General features: G+C 36.4%; 1 protein-coding gene across 8 annotated transcripts in view; it reads right to left on the bottom strand.

Annotated features, from left to right (window-relative positions):
- The window catches only part of RABGAP1L (RAB GTPase activating protein 1 like), a 705,589-nt gene that overhangs the window by 288,511 nt on the left and 391,615 nt on the right, over positions 1 to 25,463 (bottom strand). For all 8 annotated transcript variants that reach the window (XR_004351208.1, XR_004351209.1, XR_004351206.1 and 5 more), the window contains one exon: positions 5,899 to 6,012. Coding sequence is in view for 4 of the 8 variants with exons in the window: in XM_032641784.1 (XP_032497675.1) it covers positions 5,899 to 6,012 (114 nt within the window). In the remaining 4 variants the exon portion in view is untranslated. The remainder of the gene's footprint in view (positions 1 to 5,898; positions 6,013 to 25,463) is intronic.

Below are 25,463 nucleotides of genomic sequence, written 5' to 3'. Positions count from 1 at the left end.
ATATAATTTTAGGCCGATAATTTAGTTTCTCTGGAGTTCATCTATAAAATGCAGGAAATTCTTCCTGCCTTAGGGAGGACCAATGGGGATCAAATAACAACATGTACAGAAATGCTTTCTAAACCACAGTGCTTCACAAGTTCCCACTGTTACTGTCGTGATGATGTCAATTATCATCTGAATATTAGGAAGGTACTCCAAGCCTTCCTGTATGGCCTGAAAGAATTAATTTTTCCTTAAGGAAATTAATTTGTTTGAGAATACTCTGCTATCCCTCAAGGTCTTCTGAAACCACTTAATTCACTGTTCATTAGGAAGTGCTGGCAAAGCAGAGCAGCCCCAGGGGCTCAAAGGACTCCTCAGTAGCCCCCCGTTTGGATCTGCCTTAGAAGGTTACTGTAATTCAAAGAAGCACACCAGCAACCCAAGGGTGAGAGAGGAGGTACACAGAAAACAGAAAAGATCTGCTTGATTCTCCAAAGGCTGCCTGATTCCCCCTAGGTACCGCTCTAAACTAAATCCTTTTGGTGCATTTTGATCCAGGAATGCCTGTCATTCCACACCAAAGAGCCCTCATTCTGGGGCCAATCAGGTTCCAAGGACATAGTAGGAGGAGTCCCACAGGTTGCTCAAGCTGTTGGTAAAATTGGGCTATGTAGAGTAAAGAATAGGGGGCTACAATGTGTTCAGAAAATCTGTCATTAAAACTAGGGATCATTCAGGAACCCCAAGGAAGGGAGTTGCATTACGAGTAGTCAAATAGATAGAAAACTATGGAGAGTACTGTCGACTCCATGAAAAACAATTCAGCCTTATAATCACAAATACCCCCATAAATCTAGAAAACAATATAAATAATGTATGATTATATCTAATTTCAAAAGAGTTGGTGATCATTTACATTCTTCAAAATCAAGCATCAGATCACTCATTACTTTGGTATCAAAATAACTCCTGAAATGCTTTAGTTCTTATATTAAATCCAATCTTGTTTTGAGAAAAATATTTGCTGCGACAGGGGTTAAGTTTATTTTTGTCCTTCTACAAACCATTATACTATCAAATTATTAACCCAGATGAACAAAGGTATTGATTTCTCTGTAATATATTCAACCCCTCCCATTCAGTTCACAGCTGTAGCCTCTTTGATATAAAGCAGTTGCTGTAATCAGAAAATGTGAAAAAGCAATATGCTTCAAATTAAATGGCACAAGAGTCTATTCTGTTGTGAACAATGTTTTAGCTAATTACTATGACTGACTCGTCTTAGGTCTTATAAAGAAATGTATATCTAGAAGTAAATCACTAAATGCACTACATTTCATGTGTGCATGAGACACACTCCCAAACATAATAACAGAAACCCAGGTAAAGTTTTCAAAGTAAAATCACATTCCTTTATAGTCCTGGTATTGATAAACAGAGCTAAGACCTAACACAGGAATTAACTGTTAAATTCTACATTCAATATGTTATATTTTGGGAAAAAAAATTTTAAACAACACTTAAAATCATAACAAATTGTAATTAGAATAATCTTATCACACCCCACAAGATTACTGAGGAGGAACTTTAAAAAGTGATTTTCCCAAAGTCTTAGATCTGCTTAGAGGAGGAATCAAGACCAGAACCAGACCTCTTAATGTTTAGTCCTTTAAACTACGCCAACCTGTCTCCCAACTAAAACCAGATTTTACATCATATGTAAATTAGAAAAGTCCTAAGGATACTTGGGGAGGAGTAGTATATTTTTCATCCTTTAAAGAACATTATTTTAAAATATGTTATTGACATAACTAACAGGAAAGAAAGGAGGGAGGGAGGGAGGGAGGAATGGAGGGAGGAAAGGTGGGAAGGAGGGAGGGATGTCAAAACTATCTCATTTCCAGAATCCTATGAATCCTATTATACTTTCAGTTCTACTTCCACGCATAAATTTATGACAACAGAAGAATCTTTGAACCACTTTGACTTCTTCCTACTCTGAAAAAGATATTAAGAGGCAAAAACTAAAATTGACAGGGCCATTAAAACATGACAGAGAGTTTTAACAGTCCTCCCTCTAACCTGACAGTTCAGATCATTCCTCATTTCACCAGAGTCACAGAAAAGTTTTCAGCTCCAAAGTCAGACTCTTATATCCTTGAAACCAGAGTTGATTTCTGGACTTATTCTAACTGAAATTCTCTCAATAAATTTCTATCTCAATTTAACAGCACAGCATATTACATTTCTAGAATAGGCTCCATTGATGAGGAGTTGTCAGAAATAAATGAGGTAATATATACGGAAATACTCTGTAAATTTAAAATTACTATAACACATGGAAGGTACTGTATTAAAAGGAACTCTATAAGTGTGCTGCTGATGTGAATACCGCCATTCTTAGTGGTAAATCATTAAATGCATTTCATTTACAATCAGGAGTGAGACAAGGATGTCTACTATCAATACTTCATTTTAACACTATAATGGAGGTTCTGGTCAGTGCAGTAAGACAAGAAAATAATTAAGGAAAAAAGAAGAATAAGAATTGGTAAAGAAGAAGCAAAACTTTCTGTATTTATACATTATATAACAAAGTGGCTGATTTAAGGTCAAGGTTTTATTAATGTTTCTTCAGTTTTGTGCAAGGTATCCAGAATGGAAACTCAGTTTTATTGCCAAGAATGTGAGGCATGATGTTAGATATTATTCTAGAAATAAAAATGATAGAACAGGTAGACCACACTCAGTGACCTTAAAAGTCATACATGGTAGGATAAAGGCCATATGGCTCAAATTGAATACAAAAAGCAAAGGAAAGTGGATGTACAAACTTGAGAAGAATATTCAATTCTAAATTACTCATAAGTAGGCTCTCCTCTTTGTGATTATCACCACCATCTGAGGTTTCCTTGCATGAGGACTAGACTACTAAATCATAGTAGGTCCAGAGGAGAAGGCATTGTGTCGATTAAAAACCAAGAGGTCCACATGGTAGGAACCCAGCAAATTTTGGTTTCTCCAACATTTTCTGATATATTCATCTCTGCTCTCCTCCATTATCAAAGACTATTATAAAGTTATGTTTAGGTAGTATATATTTTAGCACAATATTAAAAGCCTTATCAACTTTTATTTACTACCTTGAATTTTGTAATGTTTTTAACGGGATTCTTTTGTTTTCCATAAAATTTAGTGCAATTTAAGCTACTCAGTAATTATAATATGTCTTAGTCCTATATTTTTATGATATTCTTTACTCATAAAGAGATTTAAAACTGTTTGATCATGTTACAAAATACACATTGATAATTTTAAATGGTTACACAAGCTGTGTGAATGTATAACAAATACTTTCTAGTGAATTCAAGGTTGAATTATCTGCAATATGAAAGCAAGGGGTATCAGTTACTTAAATGTACCAACTATTTAACTTTTATCTTTGTGTTTAGTAGTGTTTCAGATATTTCCCCTCTAAATATTACATAATGAAGCAAATACTGTTTTTACTACAATGGAGCAAAACTGTAAGGCAGAAGCTGCAAGCACATAGAGCCTTCTGTTTTAGCTATGTGAAAAAAAGTATCTAGTATCAATTAGAGAAAAATTGAGAGAAAAGTTACTGAATGGCTGAAAATATACTAAATGCTAGGAGAAAAATGTTGTTCCATATACTATAAGCCAGACCTTTCTAAATAACTTAGAAACTATATAAATTTTGATATCTTCCTTACACAAGCCAGAGACTAATTAGCTTGTAGAATTTTAAAACTGGTGGAGGGCTTCCCTGGTGGTGCAGTGGTTAAGAATCCACCTGCTAGTGCAGGGGACTTGGGTTCGAGCCCTGCTCCGGGAAGATCCCACATGCTGTGAAGCATCTAAGCCTGTGTGCCACAACTACTGGGCCTGTGCTCTAGGGCCCGCAAGCCACAACTACTGAGCCCGTGTGCTGCAACTACTGAAGCCCGTGCGCCTAGAGCCTGTGTTCCGCAACAAGAGAAGCCACGCAGTGAGAAGCACATGCACTGCAATGAAGAGTAGCCCCCGCTCACCGCAACTAGAGAAAGCCCAACAAAGACCCAACAGAGCCAAAAATAAATAAATTAATTAATTAATTTAAAAAAAAAACTGGTAGAAATTTTTTTTTAATAATTAGGTTTTCCTTTCACAAGCACATAATAAATATATTATACATTTTTTTGTGGTGTTTGATGGCTTTTGTCATTTTAAAAACTAGATGACATATCACCTTCTAGAAATTAGTATACTCTCAGACTTTGTTAGTTATGCATTTCTAGCTCTAAATGATATATCCATATAAAAACAGATTTCTGATCTGTGTGTACGTTTATAATCCTCCAAAATGGCTACATCAAGAGAAAAGAAAAAATAAAGAAAAGAAAGACAGGAGGGCTTCCCTGGTGGCACAGTGGTTGAGAATCTGCCTGCTAATGCAGGGGACACGGGTTCGAGCCCTGGTCTGGGAGGATCCCACATGCCGTGGAGCAACTAGACCAGTGAGCCACAACTACTGAGCCTGCGCGTCTGGAGCCTGTGCTCCGCAACAAGAGAGGCCGCGATAGTGAGAGGCCCACGCACCGCGATGAAGAGTGGCCCCCGCTTGCCACAACTAGAGAAAGCCCTCGCACAGAAACGAAGACTCAACACAGCAAAAATAAATTAATGAATTAATGTTAGATGCAGGCTTGTGACATCCTCTGTCACATAGTGGAGGACGTAAGTCAGGCACCAGCAGATAAGCAAAGCTTTCAAAAAAAGAAAAGAAAGACAGGAGTAGGCAGAGGGCTAAAACACAAACATGCACAAAGAAGGATTTTAGGCAAAGTGTGCCATTTGCAGAATTAAACGTCAATCCTACTTGGTTAGCATATGCAGGTAGTACTTTATAAGTGCCATTTTAAAAAAAACAGTAAATATTAAATGATACTGATATGTGAGTATATTTCTGACTACCTACTGGCTAATCTTTGCTACTTAATAAAAGGTTAAATTTGATTATTCAGAAACTTACTACCTAACTTGAAAATTAGCCGTGGTGTTTGTTTTTTCTTCATATTATTACAAGATTTTTGGTGTCGTTCACTATTCATCAGCAATCTCTAGTGGAATGGTAGGTAAGGACAAATGTTGAGTATACCCATCACACTTTGCAGGGCATCTTAACTTTGAGGATAAAGGGAAAAACTTTATTTGATGGAAATTTTGCAATTTTGAGTCTTTGGTCTCGATTAGCATGGACAATGTAAGTTAACGATATATAATGATTTGAAAAGTCATTCTTCATTTCTAATATAACTTTGAGAAATTAATAATCTGATAGCTATTCTCCACTATTAAACACAGAGCCTTTTTAATCCAAGCAACTCATATGTACTGAAAGTCAGGCAACAGTTTTTCTTTCAGATTTACTAATAATGAGAGAGAAGAAAGATTTCAAAATGGGATATAAAAACTGCACAAAGATGTATGATGTGACATAACTCAGAATACATCAACAATATCAGAGAACTTGCCAGTATTCAAAAACAGGTGCCATACTGTTTCTTACTCTTGCCTACTGTCAAAAAATAGAGACAACTGCCACATTACCTTGTCAGATGAACAGAGTCATCAGGACTCCTCTGAGCCTTTACTACAGTAGCCTGAGAGGACGTTCTGTTCCTTTCCTGTTAGCATCAAAGCCAAACTGAGGTCATACCACACCTCTTCCACCACAAGAAGGCACAGAACATGCAGCCCAAAAGTCACCCTCAGGACTCAGTACTGAGGATCTGGTAGTATAAGTATAAAGCAGAGAACATGGCACAGTGCAAATCTAAAAATCTTTAAGATGGGTTCCTAAAATATAGCCCTATATAATAAATTAGAAAAAAATAAGGTGGAGTGTCCTACCTTGCAGATCTTGTACAGAGATTCCTGGCCATCTCCTCCGCTATCTTTAAAGTAATCATGTGCAGGAAATGTACGATGAATATCTCGAGTAATAACACTCTCCTGGGCTGAGTCCTAAAAAAAAAAAAAGTAGACTTGGTCATTAATTTTAAATTTCTTTATTATGAAAATTAATGTCAAAAAATTTCAAACAGCACAAAAATAGTATGCTGCCCTCTCCATAAAAAAAAGAACAAAAAGAAAACCTGCCTTCCATCCCAGACCCATAGTCCCATTCATCAGAGATAAATACTATCAACAATTTCTTTTGTGTCCTTTCATCCATCTATCTTCAGACTTGTGACTGTGTGTTTATGTGAGGCGGAGGGGAGGGAGGGAAGTTGTATACACACTTCTCCATCCTTTGCTTTTTGAAGCACAAATAGAAGAAAACTATCTGCTCTTTTCACTTAATGGGATAACTTACAGAATATTCTTGATCAGTACATGCAAATGTATTTTATTTTCTTTAATAGCAACTATTAAAAAGAATGAGGCACACCTGGATATGGACGTATCATAATTTAATATTTTCTTATTAATGATTTTTTTTGCATTTTTTCTATTTATATCACAAATAATATCACTAGGAACATTTTTATACATACATGTTCAAGATATATTCCTAGAGGTGGAATTGCTAGGTCAATAAATATGCATTTGCATTGTACCAACACATAATCCAAACAGTTGTAGAGTATGTGTTTCTCCGCACCTGCCCCAAACCAAATATTATTTGACTTTTTAATTTTTGACAATCTGATATGTGAAAACTCAGACCATAGTCATTTAAAAAATAAAAAGTATTATCAATCTTTCCTCCCAATGGGTAATTACCCAACTTACTCACTTCAGAAAATAAAAAGCCCTCAAACCAACATATTAAAATGACATATGCTTTAAAGATAAATCTAGAGTTTTTTTGTTTTTTGTTTTTCCAGACAGATTCAAGATCCAAAAGTTCAAAAGTTCTAAGCCTTATAAAAAATGATTAATCATTCACTTGATTTTATTTTACTTCTGTAAATGTTTTTATCTGTTTAAATGTCAAGAAAATGGGATGGGACTACTTCTACCAACCCCAATAATGAAAACATTCTGCACAACTAAAGAAGCATCAATGACTACTAATGCAAATTAAAAGTATTATTTAATGTCTCGCTCCCATAAAGATTTGAACAAATCCCCTCTTTCAGTTAAAATCAAGCAAAGAAAAAAAATGAGTTTTAATACATGAGTTACTTTAATAATGCTATTTCTCTTTCTCTCTCTAGCTGAGAAGTACATAAGAAGGATGTAGTTGATTAGCTCTAAGTTAAGCCAGTGCCTTCTCTTGCTGCCTTTTTCATTTCAGCTGCTATATCATGCTGAGTAGTAATTAGATCTTATATCACACAGAGAAAGGATGAAAACTGAAAAGTTCCAAATTTGCTAGCAAACATCAAACATATTATAAATCAGTCCAGAGAAAATTCTGATGGCTTACCAGAATGGAATGCTAAAACCAAATAAAAATGGAACTTTCAAAAAATTACCATAACTTAAGTAAAAGGATACATAGAAAGTTTATATTTATCACGGTAAATGTAATTTCTAATGATAAAGAAAACTGGGATGAGATAGGGGGTTTAGAATACGGTAAATATAAAGGTAATGTATAAAGAGATATATTAAGAAATGTATGGTTTATCTGGTCTGTTATGGAATCTAAGTAGGGGAATCTGGTACCAGGCAGATGAGTTTTCACTGCCCAGGTTTTCTCCAACAGAAGGGTGCTCTTTCCACACAGTAAGTCTCCACTTACAAACTATTTGGAAAATTACCAATGAAAATTTTACTCCTCCCAAGCTGAACTATTTTAGGGGCAAACATGTTGAATGGTTCACAGGATATCTCTTTTTGCACTTTTTGAGATGTTGAGGGAGAGAAATCATTGGACTATATTCCCTAGAAACTGCCTACTCTACTGGCATCATGCTGTGTTTAAATGGTACCAACAGCCTGATTCAGAAAAAGGGAAATTGAGCAAAAGTTTCTAGGAAGTAACTTTGTATAATACTGATTAATTTTTTTCTATGAATAATTGAATCTTCCTTGTTTGTTTTAAAAAATAAAGGGGTAAAATCAAATGAAAATAAAAATCATAAACTTTTCTGTACTTAGTAAACTTTCCTTTCCTATGATTACTTTTAAATGCTTTCTACATATGTGTGTTTCTAGAGTTTTCTTCTTACATATTGCTCTCAGTTGGCTAAGGGAATAATTTCTGGAACTTCACTTTATTAACTAAATAAGCTATTTTGCTACATTATTCACTGATCCCTTTCATATAAGTGAAAATTAAGAGGTACACTAGAGTCTTACAAATAGACTAATATGAATGAAATGGCACACTATAGAGAAAATAATCGTGTTTTCAAAGCGAAAGCTAAAGTTAACCATCTCCCAATTACCCATACTGCTGAGAATAGGAACAGTATATATTCAGGAATCCACATCTAATCCCCCCAATTTACTCACTCAATCATTAAAGTATTTGAGTCAGGGAGTCACTAAACCTAACGTTGTAAAAGGAAGACAAAATCATTTTTCTCTTCAATATTCATTCCTTTTTTCTTTTTAAAAGACTTATTCCAATGATAGCTGTCAACTTTTACAAGAAATAAAATGAACAGAAAAGGACAAAAAAGAAGCCAAATAATTCACCATCCAAATATCTGGAGTTAAAAAGTTTCATGTGAAAACCTTTTATAAAATATAGCTAAAAACATTTTATAGCACAACCAAAACTGATACAAGGTCATTTTCTTGGAAGGTCCCCATAAGCACTCTCCTTAAGTCCTGACAATTATCCTCAGAATGAGAAGAGGGAAGAATTCACTCTTTCATGGACAGCTAATTCACCAATATATAGAGACTCACAACTTCACCCACAATTTACTTCCCATTAGATGTGTCTCCCATTCTGATTCTCAGTCCAATATGGTGGTGTAGTGGCTCTGGAGCCAGACAAACTCATTGGTTCGATTTCCGGCTACTCCACTTAACACCTATTGGATCTCAGACAAGTTATTTAATCTCATTAAACTCAGTTTCCTCATCTGTAAAATGGGATGGTAATACCAAATTCATGTTGTTTAGAATAAGATAACGTGTGTAAAGTGCTTAGCACACTGCCTAGTATAAATTGAATACTCATTAAATAAATAAATAAAAATTATTATTCACCTTTTATTTTTTTTACATCTTTATTGGAGTATAATCACTTTACAATGGCGTTAGTTTCTGCTTTATAACAAAGTGAATCAATTATACTTATACATATGTTCCCATATAGGTCTGTGTCTTTATTCCTGTCTTACCCCTAGGTTCTTCATGACATTTTTTTTTCTTAAATTCCATATATATGTGTTAGCATATGGTATTTGTCTTTCTCTTTCTGACTTACTTCACTCTGTATGACAGACTCTAGGTCCATCCACCTCATTATAAATAGTTCAATTTCGTTTCTTTTTATGGCTGAGTAATATTCCATTGTGCCACATCTTCTTTATCCATTCATACGATGATGGACACTTAGGTTGTTTCCATCTCCCGGCTATTGTAAATAGAGCTGCAATGAACATTTTGGTACATGACTCTTTTTGAATTTTGGTTTTCTCAGGGTATATGCCCAGTAGTGGGATTGCTGGGTCGTATGGTAGTTCTATTTGTAGTTTTTTAAGGAACCTCCATACTGTTCTCCATAGTGGCTGTACCAATTCACATTCCCACCAGCAGTGCAAGAGTGTTCCCTCTTCTCCACACCCTCTCCAGCATTTATCGTTTCTAGATTTTTTGATGATGGCCATTCTGACTGGTGTGAGATGATATCTTGTAGTTTTGATTTGCATTTCTCTAATGATTAATGATGTTGAGCATTCTTTCATGTGTTTGTTGGCAATCTGTATATCTTCTTTGGAGAAATATCTATTTAGGTCTTCTGCCCATTTTTGGATTGGGTTTTTTTGTTGTTGCTGTTACTGAGCTGCATGAGCTGCTTGTAAATTAATCCTTTGTCAGTTGCTTCATTTGCAAATATTTTCTCCCATTCTGAGGGTTGTCTTTTGGTCTTGGTTATGGTTTCCTTTGCTGTGCAAAAGCTTTGAAGTTTCATTAGGCCCCATTTGTTTATTTTTGTTTCCATTTCTCTAGGAGGTGGGTCAAAAAGGATCTTGCTGTGATTTATGTCATAGAGTGTTCTGCCTATGTTTTCCTCTAAGAGTTTGATGGTTTCTGGCCTTACATTTAGGTCTTTAATCCATTTTGAGCTTATTTTTGTGTATGGTGTTAGGGAGTGATCTAATCTCATACTTTTACATGTACCTGTCCAGTTTTCCCAGCACCACTTATTGAAGAGGCTGTCCTTTCTCCACTGGACATTCCTGCCTCCTTTATCAAAGATAAGGTGACCATATGTGCATGGGTTTATCTCTGGGCTTTCTATCCTGTTCCATTGATCTATATTTCTGTTTTTGTGCCAGTACCATACTATCTTGATAACTGTAGCTTTGTAGTATAGTCTGAAGTCAGGGAGCATGATTCCTCCAGCTCCGTTTTTCGTTCTCAAGATTGCTTTGGCTATTCGGGGTCTTTTGTGTTTCCATACAAATTGTGAAATTTTTTGTTCTAGTTCTGTGAAAAATGCCAGTGGTAGCTTGCTAGGGATTGCATTGAATCTGTAGATTGCTTTGGGTAGTAGAGTCATTTTCACAATGTTGATTCTTCCAATCCAAGAACATGGTATATCTCTCCATCTATTTGTATCATCTTTAATTTCTTTCATCAGTGTCTTATAATTTTCTGCATACAGGTCTTTTGTCTCCTTAGGTAGGTTTATTCCTAGATATTTTAATTAAGAAGCACATTTAATTGTTTAAAAATTTTGGTGAATGTATATTTTAGATATCCATCTGTATTTGTACACTTTAAATAATGAAATAAACCACTGTTTTTCTTTGGATATTATGAACATTATGATTATGAAACCAATACCCTTTGAGCTTTCAGCATGATGATACATTAATGCATACACACCCTCTTCTGAATTTTATATCATGTATCTTATGTGTCTGAAATTATCCTTGTTTCTATTAATCCATGAAAAAAAGCAAAAGTGAACAATTATTTGGATAAATTGATGTTTTCATCAACTGATATACACTCTGGCCCCAGCCTTGCATATATTCATGCAAGAAAGGAAAATGTACACAAATATACCCAGAAAAAACACTGGGAAGGACAGGGTATGGTAAAAGCTAAATTTGTCAGAACAGCTACCATTTTCATTCATTACTTTAGAATTCAGCTTCTGAGGATCAGAGAAGGGTTGAAGTCATGGTTAGGGACAGAACAAATGCCACTGTCACTAATTCATGGCTCCCTTCTGTACCACTACCATCAAGAAAGTAACTATGGGCAAAGTCCTTGAGATCACCTTCTATCCTGCCTAAGGAGCCATCAGGTTGGGCCACATATAAAAGCTGACCAGAAGCAGGCAGTAGTAGTGAGAGGTTTAGAAGAAAGTCTTTAAAGTTGAGTTTTATCACCCACCCAGACACACACCCCTGACACTACCATCACGTAGAAATGAAATTTCTATTTAGTTTACCTTTCAAGGATTTTCTTTAATTTCCAAACTGCTAAGTCATAATCAAAACTTATCTTAAAAAATACATCAATCCCTAGTGTGATAAAATCCATGGCCCAACAGAGGATATAATTCAGCTTGTTGAAGATCAGTTTAAAACCAACTCTAAGAGGTATGATAAGTATCTCGATTAACTTTTGATCATTTTAAGTGGAGACAATTTATAGCCTGTTATCAAGAGTATTACATGAGCTGTTCTTCCAGTATAATGTATATACCCTGACATCTTTGTAATCCTCTTAATTCCTATTTGAAGAGAATCATCACTTACTTGCTGTGAGAAAGAAATGAATACAGCATTGAAGTGTCAACAAGTATTAGGAAGACAGGTTTGGATGACCATACCTTATTATTTCTTAGGAAACAATTTCTAGGCTGTCAACAACTGGAAAGGTATTTCAATGAGGATTAGTGTTTTTACATGTGACCTTAGCACCAGATGAAGTATAAAAATAATGTCCTAATAAACAAACTCCTTTGGCTGTACCCTGATTTGCTACATTTTTACAACAATGACAGCATCTTTTCTTATTAATGCCTATTTTCAAATCCAAACTATAACTGCATTTTCACTTTTCATCTACTATAAAATCATTTCAACTTTGTAAGTATCATGTCAACTTGTTAATGTCATTAGAAATGCCAGTGGAGACCATGCGCAGCCACAATCAGTCAGCAGATAAATGATTCAGAGCTTTAAAAAAACTTGACCTTAAAACGTGTCTGCTATTCTTACTCCACAGGGATCCTCCTTTAGTTCTATGTTGGAGCTAGATCTATGGTAAAACATCACAAACTAGTCAAGTTACATGTCCCTGAAAGCAGATGGGTTTGCAGTGGTGGGTCTGATTTATTTGCCTTGATGTTTGCCAAAAATCCGAAGAGGCAGAGATGAAAGGAGAAAACATAAAAGTTCATTCTAGTTTCAAACATGCTACTAAAATCACGAGCTAGAAACAGTAACACAAAAAGGTTGGATCATTGCCAGCCTTCATTCCTTGAATATGGGGGGCAAATCTCAGCATAAGCAGGGTAATATGGAAGCAAAGAAATAAATGACAAATCATATTGTTAGCAAGCTGCTGCCTGGGCATTGTACATATGTGCTGCCAAATGTCTCAGAATCAAAGCCTGACACAAAGGTCAAAAATATAAGCCATATTCTGCCTTCACCTAGAAAGAAATCTCTTAGCGGGGAGTAGCAACAATGAGAACAAAGGGCAGGGGGGAAGAGAAGAGAGAGGAGAGGAAGTAGTGTCTTCATAAGACCAGTCAATATTCATGATGAATACCTTAGTCCTGAAGTAAGTGCTGGGACTGCAGTGGGAAGTATGTGAATAGAATAAAGCAATTCTTTGGAACTAGAAGACTAAGAAGCATTGCAGCCTATGAGCACAGCCTGGATTTCCCAGAGATCCTATGGAATCTAGGTCAGACACCTCTCAATGATGAATATGTGGGGTTAGACTCCAAATGCATCTATAGCCACATTTGGATATGTCCTCATTCCCAGGGTTGCTGACCACTCATTCTCCCAAAATAAAGGTTCAACTGGGGTACTTGACAGTCTTGGAAACTCATATCAACAGGCAATGATAAACTCTGCAACTCCTGTTAAAATGAAGCAGAATAACTGAACTCCCTGCTATTATTTTCCAAAGTTAGATGTATTTCTGATTTTGCATTATTTTAAAATTATTAATTATAATTTTTATCAAAACAGCTCTTTAAACCCTTTTAAAATAAATTAAAAATTTAAGTGCTACATATTTACTAACCATTGTGTAAAAATAACACTCTTTCATTTTTTCCACAAAACTTTAAAGAATGCTTCTGATAACCAGCATTTGATAAACATGCCTATTTTTGCCTAATCATTACATTTTATAATTTTATTAACTTTGGCCATGTATACACTAGTTACCGCTTTTATAGGTTGAATATTTTTTAATAATTTATAAAACATTCTACCATTCCTTCAATCATTTTAGATGCTTCTGTTTGAAACTCTTTGAGCTCAATTAACCTTCTTGAATTGAATGACATAAAAATTGAGTGTACATAAAAAATTAAGCTTTCTATTTGCTGCATAGTTCAAATTTGTTCACGTATTCAACACATACTTTTCAGAGTACCTACTAAGAATCAGACACTATTTTAGGTGCAGAGGATATAATTGTTAGCAAGCCAATGTCCCTCCCCTATGGACTTTATGTTCTAGTAGTTGAGGAAAAAGACATAAAAAGCATGTATATAATATTGGTTAGTGAAACGTACTATAAAAAAATAAAATGATAAAGATATAGTGAGGAATAGAACGATATTTCAGGTAGAGTGGGTTTGCTTCTCTCAGTTAGTGTTCAAATATTTAGAGAAAAAGCATTATAGGCAAAGGTTCGGAAAGCATGTGCAAAAGCCCTGAGGTGGGAGCAGTATGGCAATACTTCTCTGGACATTTTCCAGCATTTTGCTGACCTTTATGTTTGCAGATGCCTTCAATGAATTGCTAAAAATAACTCTGACACTCTCTTGGATTAACATGGTTACCTCAGAAATTTGTTAGTATAAATTAGATTATTTTTACAAGATGTTTTAGCTCTTATATTTGAACAATGTGTTCCTAGTTGCACCTGTCTGTATGAAAGCTTACTATTCAAAAATTTATCTAACACTTACCATGTGCAAGACATTGTACTAGGATCTACAGGATCAAAAAGGCATGAGATATAGTCCATAATGTTCCTAACTTGCAAGAGGTTAAGATCTACTTGTAAAGACAAAATATCAATGGAAGGAACCATATGCTAACAGCCAAATAAATGATATATGAGTAACGTTAGCTACAGGAATTCAGTAAAGAAAGTGACTATCGAAAGGTTCAAGTGGTGAAAGTGGGCTTCCGCAGGAGATGGGGCCTGGGCTGAGCACTGTAGACAAGATGGGCTCAACAAAATTGAAAGATCTCAAGAGAATACAAGTGTGGTGTGAGCAGAGGCTCCAAAGCAGGGAAGCACTTGGCATGCCCAGGAAATATGATTCTAATTGACTATAGAAGGAAATTTATAAAGGGCAAGTTGAGTGGGATCTAGAATATGGAAATGTAATCTTGAATGAAGACGTTTTAATCCTGCAGACAACAAGGAGTCATTTCATCTGCCATGGTCTTTGCAGTCACAGATTTGTGAACTATTGTTTCAGTTGGGCCTCATCTGCTTTTGTTATCTGAAAGAATTGTGTGTAGTGAAGAATCAGCCTTACCCAAAAAGAGAACTGGCCTTTGCCATTGGCTTCTAGGAGGTGATCTCTAGGCCCTTGCAAGTGTAATAGGAGGTCTTTGTTTGCATGTGGGTCTTGACCACTCAACAGCCTAACAATGTGACTTACCATGGGGCTTCGGGGCATGCAGTATTAGCTCTACCTATGGAGAGGCTGGAGACTAAAGGTTAGTCATGTGAGCAGTACATGAATAAGCCCCTGTGAAAACTCTGGACAAGACTCAAGTGAGCTTCCCTATCTGGCAATACTCCACGCATATCGTCACACACTGATGTCAGGAAAGCTACATTGTCCATGACTCCGTGGGGAAAGGACAAAGGAAGAGCCATGCTTGGTACTTCTCCTGGACTCTGTCCAATGTGCGTCATCCCCTGGCAAGCATTAATCTGTATCCTGCAGCTGTAATACAATGTCACCATGAGTATTACAGCTTTCATTGAGTTCCAGGAGTGCTTCTAGTGAATTACTGAACCTGAGGGTGATTTTGGTAACAACTTGACACAACTAGTGTTAGAAGTAAGGGCAATCTTGTGTGGACTATGCTCCCTCTCTAACTTTGAAATTGTTTAAATTCTAACAAGTTGGCCATCAACAAATATGAAGTTTTTCATTGTGGTATTCCCACCAGTAAATTTTCTCTATTCAAAGATATGTATCATTGCCTGCCTTTTCATCTGTCTTTGACAAAATACTATTCACAATAAAATAGTCCTCCAATACCATGTTAATTCAGATGACCTTTTAATGTAGAACCTCAAACGTTAAAAATGTTGGACCACTATTGACCATTGGCCATCTGTTCAATGAGCTCCTCAAAAATCTATATGTAATCAGTAAAGACCATTAAATTAAAAGTAGGTCACACAACTGCTGATATGACCCTCTAATTAACTTGCATAAAGGATCATCTGAAACCTCAAAGGAGAGTGAGTGTAAGTAAACAATAACTACACCCCCAAGTAAATGTCAATAATATGTATATTTTAAAAATCCTTTAGGATCAATGAAGTTACTCTATACTGGGATGTGGGTTTTGAAAAATCCAATTAATTTTTATATCAAGTCACGTTACATAAAATTGTCATTTCACTCCTTTTTGTAACAGTACATGTTTCCATTAATATAAGTTTTTACTCACATAGGAGTAGGAGATGCACTGATCACCACAAGAACAATAACAGAAGAAATAGGAAGGGCTAAGAACAGAAGGATTTGTTCCTGAGAGACTATAATAGTTCTAGTTCTCAATTATAAAGGTCATTTCAATAAATTAAATATTCTAATTTAATACAGAAAGTGTACAATAAGGTATTTTTTGTTTTACAATATTTCAACTTTCTTTTCTGATACTCTACTTTGTTCATAATTCTCTAACCAAGAGGGTCAATTTCTGTTTCTCCAACAGACTTCTCTGGAAGTAGTAGCAATCTTTTTGCAAGAGGGCACATTTGAAATCTGATTAATCCTTTTTGGAATAAAGCCAAATAATGAGTAGAAACCTAAAGATTTTTATTCTGCACTGTTTTTCTCTATATGGACTCAGAAATGAGCATTACTATTCTAAGACTTAGAGGATCTAGGTAAATATATTCCAGCTCCTTGACACAGAATATTCCTTTTTTAGCTTCTTTGCTGATTCCTCCTCTGCCTACTCCTTATCTGATGGTGTTACATCCTTAGCATTGTTCTGTGCTCGCTCTTCATGCTCTCCCCAGGAAATCACATCCACTCCTGTAACTTCAACCACCATCTGTCTTCTCTCTCCTAGATCTTTACTAAAGTAGATGCCAAACCTTACTGATTATCAGAATCATCTGAAAATTTATTTCTGAACCCAGATTTCACCTAGATTTAATCTACCAAATTCTCTATAGTACTTCCAGGCAATCTGTATTTTTAACAAAGATCTATGCAGCCTTGAGTAAAAGTCCACAAATTATTTGGGAACTACTGGTCTAACAGACCTATCACTCCACATCTAAAACTTAACAAGTCAAAAATTCAATTCAGAATTTCCTATATTCTGATTCTCAGCAGAGTGAACTTCCATGTCTGAGCTGACATACAAAGAGTTATTCTAGGAGTCTTCTCCCTTTTCCTCTCTTAATCAATTTGTCCTTTGGTCTTCTACTCTGCTTTTTTAATTAACTGGTACCCGTGTCTGAATATCCCCACTTGATTGCTACCCCCAGGTAGACTACAATCAGTTCTTATTTATCTTTGTTTTCCTTGCAGCCTGAGACTTTAGTATGTGCTTCATAAATGGGTGCTGAATAAATCAGAATAAGTGAAGCAGGCATGGGAAATATGTATGTATTCCCTACAATGAAGAGACTCAAGTTTTATAATTTTTACTTTGAGTTTTCAATTCTGTTCTAACCTTATTTAGTCAAGAACAGCGACAAAAGGAAATAATTTGCACCAAAACCAAAGATGATGACAAGGAGTCATAGATTTCCAAATCAAAATTTCACAGCAAAATTCATACCAAAATCTTCTTGCTCCTAATACCAAAGAAGACACATGAAAATAATTACAGATATTATATAAACTACAAAAAATCAAAATGGATCTCTATCTTAAAATAGAAATTAGAAATTCTACCACTATTGGAATTGCCAAAACTCATCATTACAAAAAGCTGTTTGGAGTTTTCTCACTGAATTTGACGTCATTTTATATGAAAAGCCATAAAAGATAAAGACACACTCAAGTGCTGTATTTTTTTAAAAATTAGTCTTTTTACTTTAAAAGTGAGAGAGATGAATCACAGAATTAACGTGTTTAAAACACTGCTAGAAGCAAATTACATTAAATATGATTTTTTAGAAATCTGAAGTATCTTTCATGGTGTACATGTTAACTCTTTCTCAATAAAATAGCTTGAAGTAGGGGCTTCCCTGGTGGTGCAGTGGTTAAGAGTCCGCCTGCCAATGCAGGGAACACGGGTTCGTGCCCCGGTCCGGGAAGATCCCACATGCTGCGGAGCGGCTGGACCCGTGAGCCATGGCTGCTGAGCCTGCGTGTCCGGAGCCTGTGCTCCGCAACGGGAGAGACCACAGTAGTGAGAGGCTCGCGTACCGCAAAAAAAAAAAAAGCTTCAAGTAGTAGATTGAGATCAAGGTTAGGTAAGAATCAGGAAATTTTTTCCTATTCATTGTACTTCTGGATTATAGTACTTAATAGGTTCAGGTTCTTTATTAGTCTTAATACCATATTAAATCAAAGGAAGATACAGATGGTACATAGGTACAATTTATAAGTAGTTCACAATATGAAAATAACTAATATTACTGCTTAGAGAAACCAAGCATTATTTAGGTCAGCTAGGACATATGTCCTTTTCTGGCACCATCACCATAGTTCAGGATATTATCACGTTAGGCTTAGGCTCTTTCAATGGCCTCTAAATCGTCCCAGAGATTTTCTCTCTTTCAATCAGTCTGCACAGTACTTTCAGGTTAATCTACCTAAAACACTGTTTTGTTGTTGCTGCTGTTATTTTTCTATAGTATCACAAATGTTTTACTATTATTTTTGGTAATACATAGTTTTTTTAATTGAAGTATAGTTGATTTACAATGTTGTATTAGTTTCAGGCATATAGCAAAGTGATTCAGTTATACAAATATATATATATTCTTTTTCAGGTTATTTTCTATTATAGGTTATTAATAGATATTGAACATAGTCCCCTGTGCAAGGACAGTAGCTCCTTGTTGTTTATCTATTTTACATATTTTAGTGATAAAGCAATGTTTTGCTCCTGGGTAGCATTCAAATCCATCTACAGTATGGTCCCACCTGCTATCCTCAAATAGAAAAAAATCCTTATCCATTCCATCTGAATCACATCCCATTCCACGAAGTTTCACTGTTCTTTCAAATTTTAATGTTTTTGTACACTCTCCTCTGTCTTGGATGACCCTACTTCCCACATTTTCCCCTACTGAAATCCTGTCCATTTATAAAGGCTCATATCAGACTTCTTCCATGGTAAGGTCCTAATGATCCAAAGTGAAAAGAGTATCTTCTTCCTTTATGCTCTTATGATACCAACTTGTATATACTTAGATAAAACTTACTATATATTGCCTTGGGGTGAGACATATTTTACCTCCACTAAGCTCCTGGCTCCTAGAGATGGTGTCTTATAGTAACTCATGTAGTACCCTATGTAGTAGGAGCTAAACAAAAATACTTGTGGAATAAGTGATTCTATGAAAGGAGAAAATGGTCAACCAAAGCAGAAAGGCAGAGAATAAAGGAAGAGCTTGTGTTTCTAGTTAAGTAAAGGGTAGGTCATGCCCCACACTGAGCCACAAATGAAAGCTAGGTTGGGGCAAATTTTCTGTGCTTGGTCACTCACATCTGCCTTGTGAAATGCTTTGAGCAGGCTCCTTGGGGACAAGGATTATAAAAACCATCATAAGGCAGAATGTTATCTGCCACAGCCAATGCCACGGTTAACATTTTCACCCACAAAAAACATAGTCTCATTGTTCAAAACCCTGCTTTGCCAGGGGATACTTGGAGATAACTTTGGAGCAAGTTATCACATTTTAGTTCATAATGCTAACTGCCTGATATACAGAAAAGAATCAAAGAAGCCTTTACACAGATTTATCATGATCATCAGAAAGCACACATTTTACCTAAATCTATCTTCAACCTAGCATAGGCTGAAATGCTTTATGAAGATGATGTAATGCTGCAATTATCTAAGGAACCACTGAAAGCAGCGCTCTTCCAAGTTGGTATTTCATGCTATAGCTGTGATAACGTGTTCAAAATCACAATAGTAAATAACACAGCCCTGAAACACGATAGCATAAGCCAGACAACCTGTGATAGCATGAGTCAGAAAACCTGTCACAAACGTAGCAAATCTGAGAGCCACAGAGAGGGGAAAGGATTTTGATTCTTTAAACAACAAAGATATAGCACCCTGACCCTGAGTATCAGTCAAGAGGACATCTCTGCTTGTGCCACTAGAGGAATACCTGCAACTTCTAAAAGGAAAGAGATGGAGATGGGATGGGCTAAGAGAGGCAAAAAAAGTGCTCTGGCTTTAAGCCTGAACGCAGGTATCGCAATACCACTATGCCATTACCCCTAGGGAGATCAAGGCCATGTGGGCAAAGTTGTGGGGGGCGGGGGGAATGACATTGGAGGGGAGGAGGGCTCAACAATATTTCATGAGTAGAACTCCTGACTTGTTAGCTTTTTGTTTGCATTTTACTGAACGATTTAAGTAGGGCAACTACTACAAAAATCAGTGCCCTATAAAGAAAATGTATTCAATTCAATGTGCTCAGCTACAATGTGAGCTTTAGTTGTCTTAAAATTTCATAATTCCACAAGGGTCAGAAACTACTGTGCTTTGCCCCAGCTTTAGGGTTCCCAGATTAAATATAGGATGCCCAGTTCAACTGCATGGGATTTAATATTGCATAGGACTTACTTGTTTATATTAAAAAATTACGTTTTTGTTTATCTGAAATTCGAATTTAAGTAGGTGTGCTGTATTTTTATTTTTGCTAAATTGGGCAGTCTTATCAGATTACTATTATCACAGTATAGGGAAAATCAATTCCTGAGTACTCTTCATATATCACTTTGTTCAAGTTGCTTTTAAACACTTGGTCTAAAAGGTACCATATTTGATATAAACGAGTCACATTTGACTTCTCAAGAAAGCTGTGTTAAATTTACTTAAAAATTGAGCAAATATTATTTAAAAGCCACAGAAACTGTTTTGAATAGAATCAGAAAGATCTGTTCTAAACTACAAAAGACTGAGAGGAAAATGAGGACATCTAGATAACAATGGACAGACACCATTATTAGTAAGAATACCAAGCCTGTGAGGCACAGAAAAACTGAATTGATGACCTGGAAAATAAGATCAAATTAAGATATAGCAGACTGATCTGAGGTCCCTGCAGACATGAAGGCAGGGAACAGATAAAGATTCCTCCCAGTGAATAGAAGACAAAGATGCTGAGAATGTTTACTTAGTCAACATTGTCTCCTCTGTTCAAATGCCAAATAAAGACCAATCAATTAACATATGAAAAGCTTTTCTGGTCTAAGAAGAAAGTGGCTTCAAAATTAGCAGAATGACATAAAACTACACCTGAGTTTTTAGTACTGTACTATGCCTTATCAAAGGATGACTTATTGCCCTGGTATTTACATTGTAAATATTGATATGAAGAAGTATTAAGGCACAACTTGAAAGACTTGGTGGGTATGATGGCCTGGGGACAAGCAACCTTCACGTACAACTCCAATCCAGGAAAAATTAAAATTTATGGGTTGCATATTTTAAATGATCTTTTTAATTAAAAAGTTGAAGTAAATAAATATTAGAAGCCATTTCTTAAATATTCTTAATTATTTCTCTGAATGGTTATAAATTCCTAATTGAAATTTCATAGACCAAGTAACTATAGTATCTGATTATAATATATACCTTTGAACCAACTGTTAGTCTTTGATTATATTGTAAATTAATTGAAAAATGTGATTTTTCTTCTCATATACTCATTAAAAGAGAATTTCCAATTGAAAACAATTTAAACAGAAACTTCTTTAATAACACACACACACAAGTCCACTTCCTTTGAAACAATTTTCATCAGCTACTTTTATCTTTTTGGCTGCAACCAACTAAACACAGAAGGAGTTTAGCTCCCAAGGCTCAGAGACTGACAGCCTACCATCCCAGCCCCTACCAGTCCCTAATGGGGCTGGACTCACTAAGGCTTTGACAGTCTCTGAAGGTAAACCACACAGACTGTGACTAGGTGAGACAGGGGCACTGAAAAATGCACAATTATCTTGGAAGTAGTTGATATTTCAATCAAAACCAAAACGCCTGAGACAGTCAAAATGGGAAAAATTTGAACTTTGCTGAACTTCCTTAAAATTGCTTCACAGAATATCCTCAGCAAATCCATTGCCTCTGGGCCTAGTATTCCCACCCCATCCAACAAGACCATCTGTCCTCACCTCTAATTGAGCAAACTTGACTTATTTTCTTTTATGTGCCCTACCTGTCCAGTAAATTGCCAAATACTCCTTCAAGCAGGAGTAGGGAGGTGTACAGGATCCAAAAATATATATATTGGGCAAATTTTAGCCCTCTCTGGGTAGAGAGAGTCCTGAAATTAGTTAAGGGGCCATAATTCAGAGCTAGGCTGGGTGATGTGGCTGAAGTATTGGTCTAGAATCAATGCTGTCCAAAAGAAGTACAACACAAGTCACAAATGCAAGCCACATATGTAATGTAAAAATTTTGTGTAGCCACATTAAAAGAGTAAAAAGAAATAGGGGAAATTAATTTTAATAACATATTTAATTTAACCCAATGAATCTGAAACATTATTATCTCAACATGTAATCAATATTAAACATTAACACTGAAATGTTTTACATTCTCTTTTTCCACACTGTCTTTAAAATCTGGTATTAATTTTTTTACACGTACATCATTTTGATTTGCTGCATTTCAAGTGCTTGAAAGTACATGTGGTTACTGACTACCACAAATGGACAGTACAGGTCTAAATTTTAACTCAAAAGCCACACTCAATATCTTCAATCTCGTCACAAACTTTTCTCTCTGTAGGGGGAAAAGAAAAATGTCTTTTGAGTGGGGAAGTAAAAACAGAAAGGAGGAAAAAAGAATGGCTATGAAGTTCTCAATACCTGCCTCCAAGTGTGCAAGTTGTAGGCCTATGATTAAACATTCCAGAGAAGAACTGCTTATGCTTTTGCTTCTGCCACTCCTGATATGCCAAGGTTTCTTTCTTTCTTAAAAAAAATTTGTATATCTCCCCCTTTTTCTTTTTTAAAAATATTTTTAATGGGGCTTCCCTGGTGGCGCAGTGGTTGAGAGTCCGCCTGCCAATGCAGGGGACGCGGGTTCGTGCCCCGGTCTGGGAAGATCCCACATGCCGCAGAGCGGCTGGGCCCGTGAGCCATGGCCGCTGAGCCTGCGCGTCCGGAGCCTGTGCTCCGCAACGGGAGAGGCCACAACAGTGAGAGGCCTGCGCACCGCAAAAAAAAAAAAAAAAAAATTTTAATGAAGTGTTGAACATACAATATTATATTAGTTTCTGGTGTACAACATAATGATTTGACATTTGTATACACTGTGAAGTGATCATCACAATAAGTCTTGTTACCATTTGTTACCACACAAAGTTATCAATTGTTTTTTTTTCCCCTCGTAATAAGAACTTTTAAGATTTACATTCTCAGAACTTTCAAATTTACAATGCAATATTACTGGCTATAGTCACCATGCTGTATATTACATCCCCATGATTTATTTATAACTGCAAGTATGTACATATTGATCTTCACCCATAACACCCACCCCCTGACCTTTCTACCCTCTGCTGACCATCATTCTGTATCTATGAGTTTTGTTTTGTTTGTTGTGTTTTTTAGATTCCACATATAAGTGAAATCATATGGTATTTGCCTTTCTCTGTCTGACTTATTTCACCTAGCATAGTACACTCAAGGACTATCCATGCTGTCACAAATAGTAAGATTTCATTCTTTTTTTGAGTACTATTCCATTATATATACATATATATATATATGTATATATAAATAAAATACCTTCATTATCCATTCTTCCCTCAATGAACACTTAGGTTGTTTCCATATCTTGGCTATTGTAAATAATGCTGCAATGAACACTGGAGTCCATATATCTTTTCAAATTAGTACTTTCACTTTCTTCAGGTAAATACCCAGAGGTGGTACTGCTGGATCATATGGTAATTCTATTTTATTCTAATTTTAATTCTAGTTTTTGTAGGAACCTCCATACTGTTCTCCATAGTGGCTGCACCAATTTACATTCCCACCAACAGTGCAGGAGGTTTCCCTTTTCGCCACATCCTTGCCAACACTTGTCATTTGTTGTCTTTTTGAAGACAGCCATTCTGACAGGTGTGATATGGTATCTCATTGTGGTTTTGATTTGCATTTCCCACATGATTTTCATGTGGCTGTTGGCTATCTGCATGTCTTTGGGAAAATGTTTATTCGGTTCCTTTAACATTTCTTGCAGGGATAGTTTAGGGATTTTAGCTTTTGCTTGTCTTAAGTACTCTTTATTTCTACTTCAACTCTGAATGATAATCTTGCTGTTTAGAGCATTTTTGATTGGAAGCTTCTTCATTTCAGCATTTTAAATATATCATGCCACCTCCTTCAGGCCTGTGAAGTTTCTGCTGAGAGATCTGCTGATAGTCTTGTGAGGGTTCTCTTGTATGTAACAAGTTGTTTTCCTCTTGCTGCTTTTAAGATTCTCTCTCTAACTTTGGACATTTTAATTGTAGCGTGCTGCTGTCGGTCTCTTTGGGTTCGTCTTGTTTGGAACTTTCTAGGCTTTCTGGATCTGGAAGTTTGTTTTATTCCCCAAGTTAGGGAAATTTTCAGCCATTATTTCTTCAAGTAAGTTTTCTTCCCCTTTCTTTCCCTCTTCTCCTTCTGGGACCCTTACAATGCCAATTTTTTCCATTTGATATTGTCCCATAGGTCCCTAAAGATATGTTTTTTTGTTTGTTTGTTTGTTTTTTGCGGTACATGGGCCTCTCACTGTTGTGGCCTCTCCCGTTGTGGAGCACAGGCTCCAGACGCGCAGGCTCAGCAGCCATGGCTCACTGGCCCAGCCGCTCCGCGGCATGTGGGATCCTCCCGGACCGGGGCACGAACCCGTGTCCCCTGCATCGGCCACTGCACCACCAGGGAAGCCCAAGCTATCTGTTTTTTAAATGCTTTTTTCTTTTTGCTGTTCTGTTTGGGTGAGTTTCACTGTCCTGTCTTCCAGATCACTGCTTTTTTCTCTGCTTCATCTGGTCTGCTGCTGAACCCCCCTAGTGTATTTTTTAGTTCAGTTACTATATTATTTGTGAGTCCTGTTTGATACATTCTAATATTTTCTATTTCTTTATTGAAGTTCTCTCTGTTCATCCATTCTTCTCCCAAGTTTGGTGACCATTCAGACATCTTTATAACCATTGATTTGAACTCTTTATCAGGCAAATTACTTCTTTTTGTTTCATGAAGGTTTTTTTCTGGAGTTTTATCTTGCTCTTTTGTTTGGAATATATTCCTCTGTTTCCTCATTTTGCTTGACTCTATGTTTGCTTCTACATGACAAGTGAAACAGCTCTCTCTCCTGTCTTGAAGGGGTGGCCCCATGCAGGAGATGAACCTTACTGTTTAACCTTGTCCTAGTTTCTGGATGTCTCTCTAACTATCTCTCGTATTGTTTCAGATCTGTGGGGCCCAGAAACACAACCCCACCTTGGTCACCAGAGCCCAGGGTTCAACGGGCATCCCTAGGGTGGGCTGCACACACGTGCTAGCCTTGGGGGGGTCATGGAGGGATGGGGCACTTGCCTGCTGCTTCTGGCAGGGCATAGCAGCAATGAAGTGAGGCAAGCAGCAGCAGCTTAGAGTGAGAGCGCAAAAATGGCTCCTACCAGCACCAGCACTAACAAGGTAGAAGCAAAACATAAAATATGGT

Source organism: Phocoena sinus, chromosome 1, assembly GCF_008692025.1.
Source record: "Phocoena sinus isolate mPhoSin1 chromosome 1, mPhoSin1.pri, whole genome shotgun sequence".
Lineage (NCBI taxonomy): Eukaryota > Metazoa > Chordata > Mammalia > Artiodactyla > Phocoenidae > Phocoena > Phocoena sinus.
Note: the sequence above shows the minus strand (reverse complement) of the source record. Positions and strands in the feature narration are given on the sequence as shown.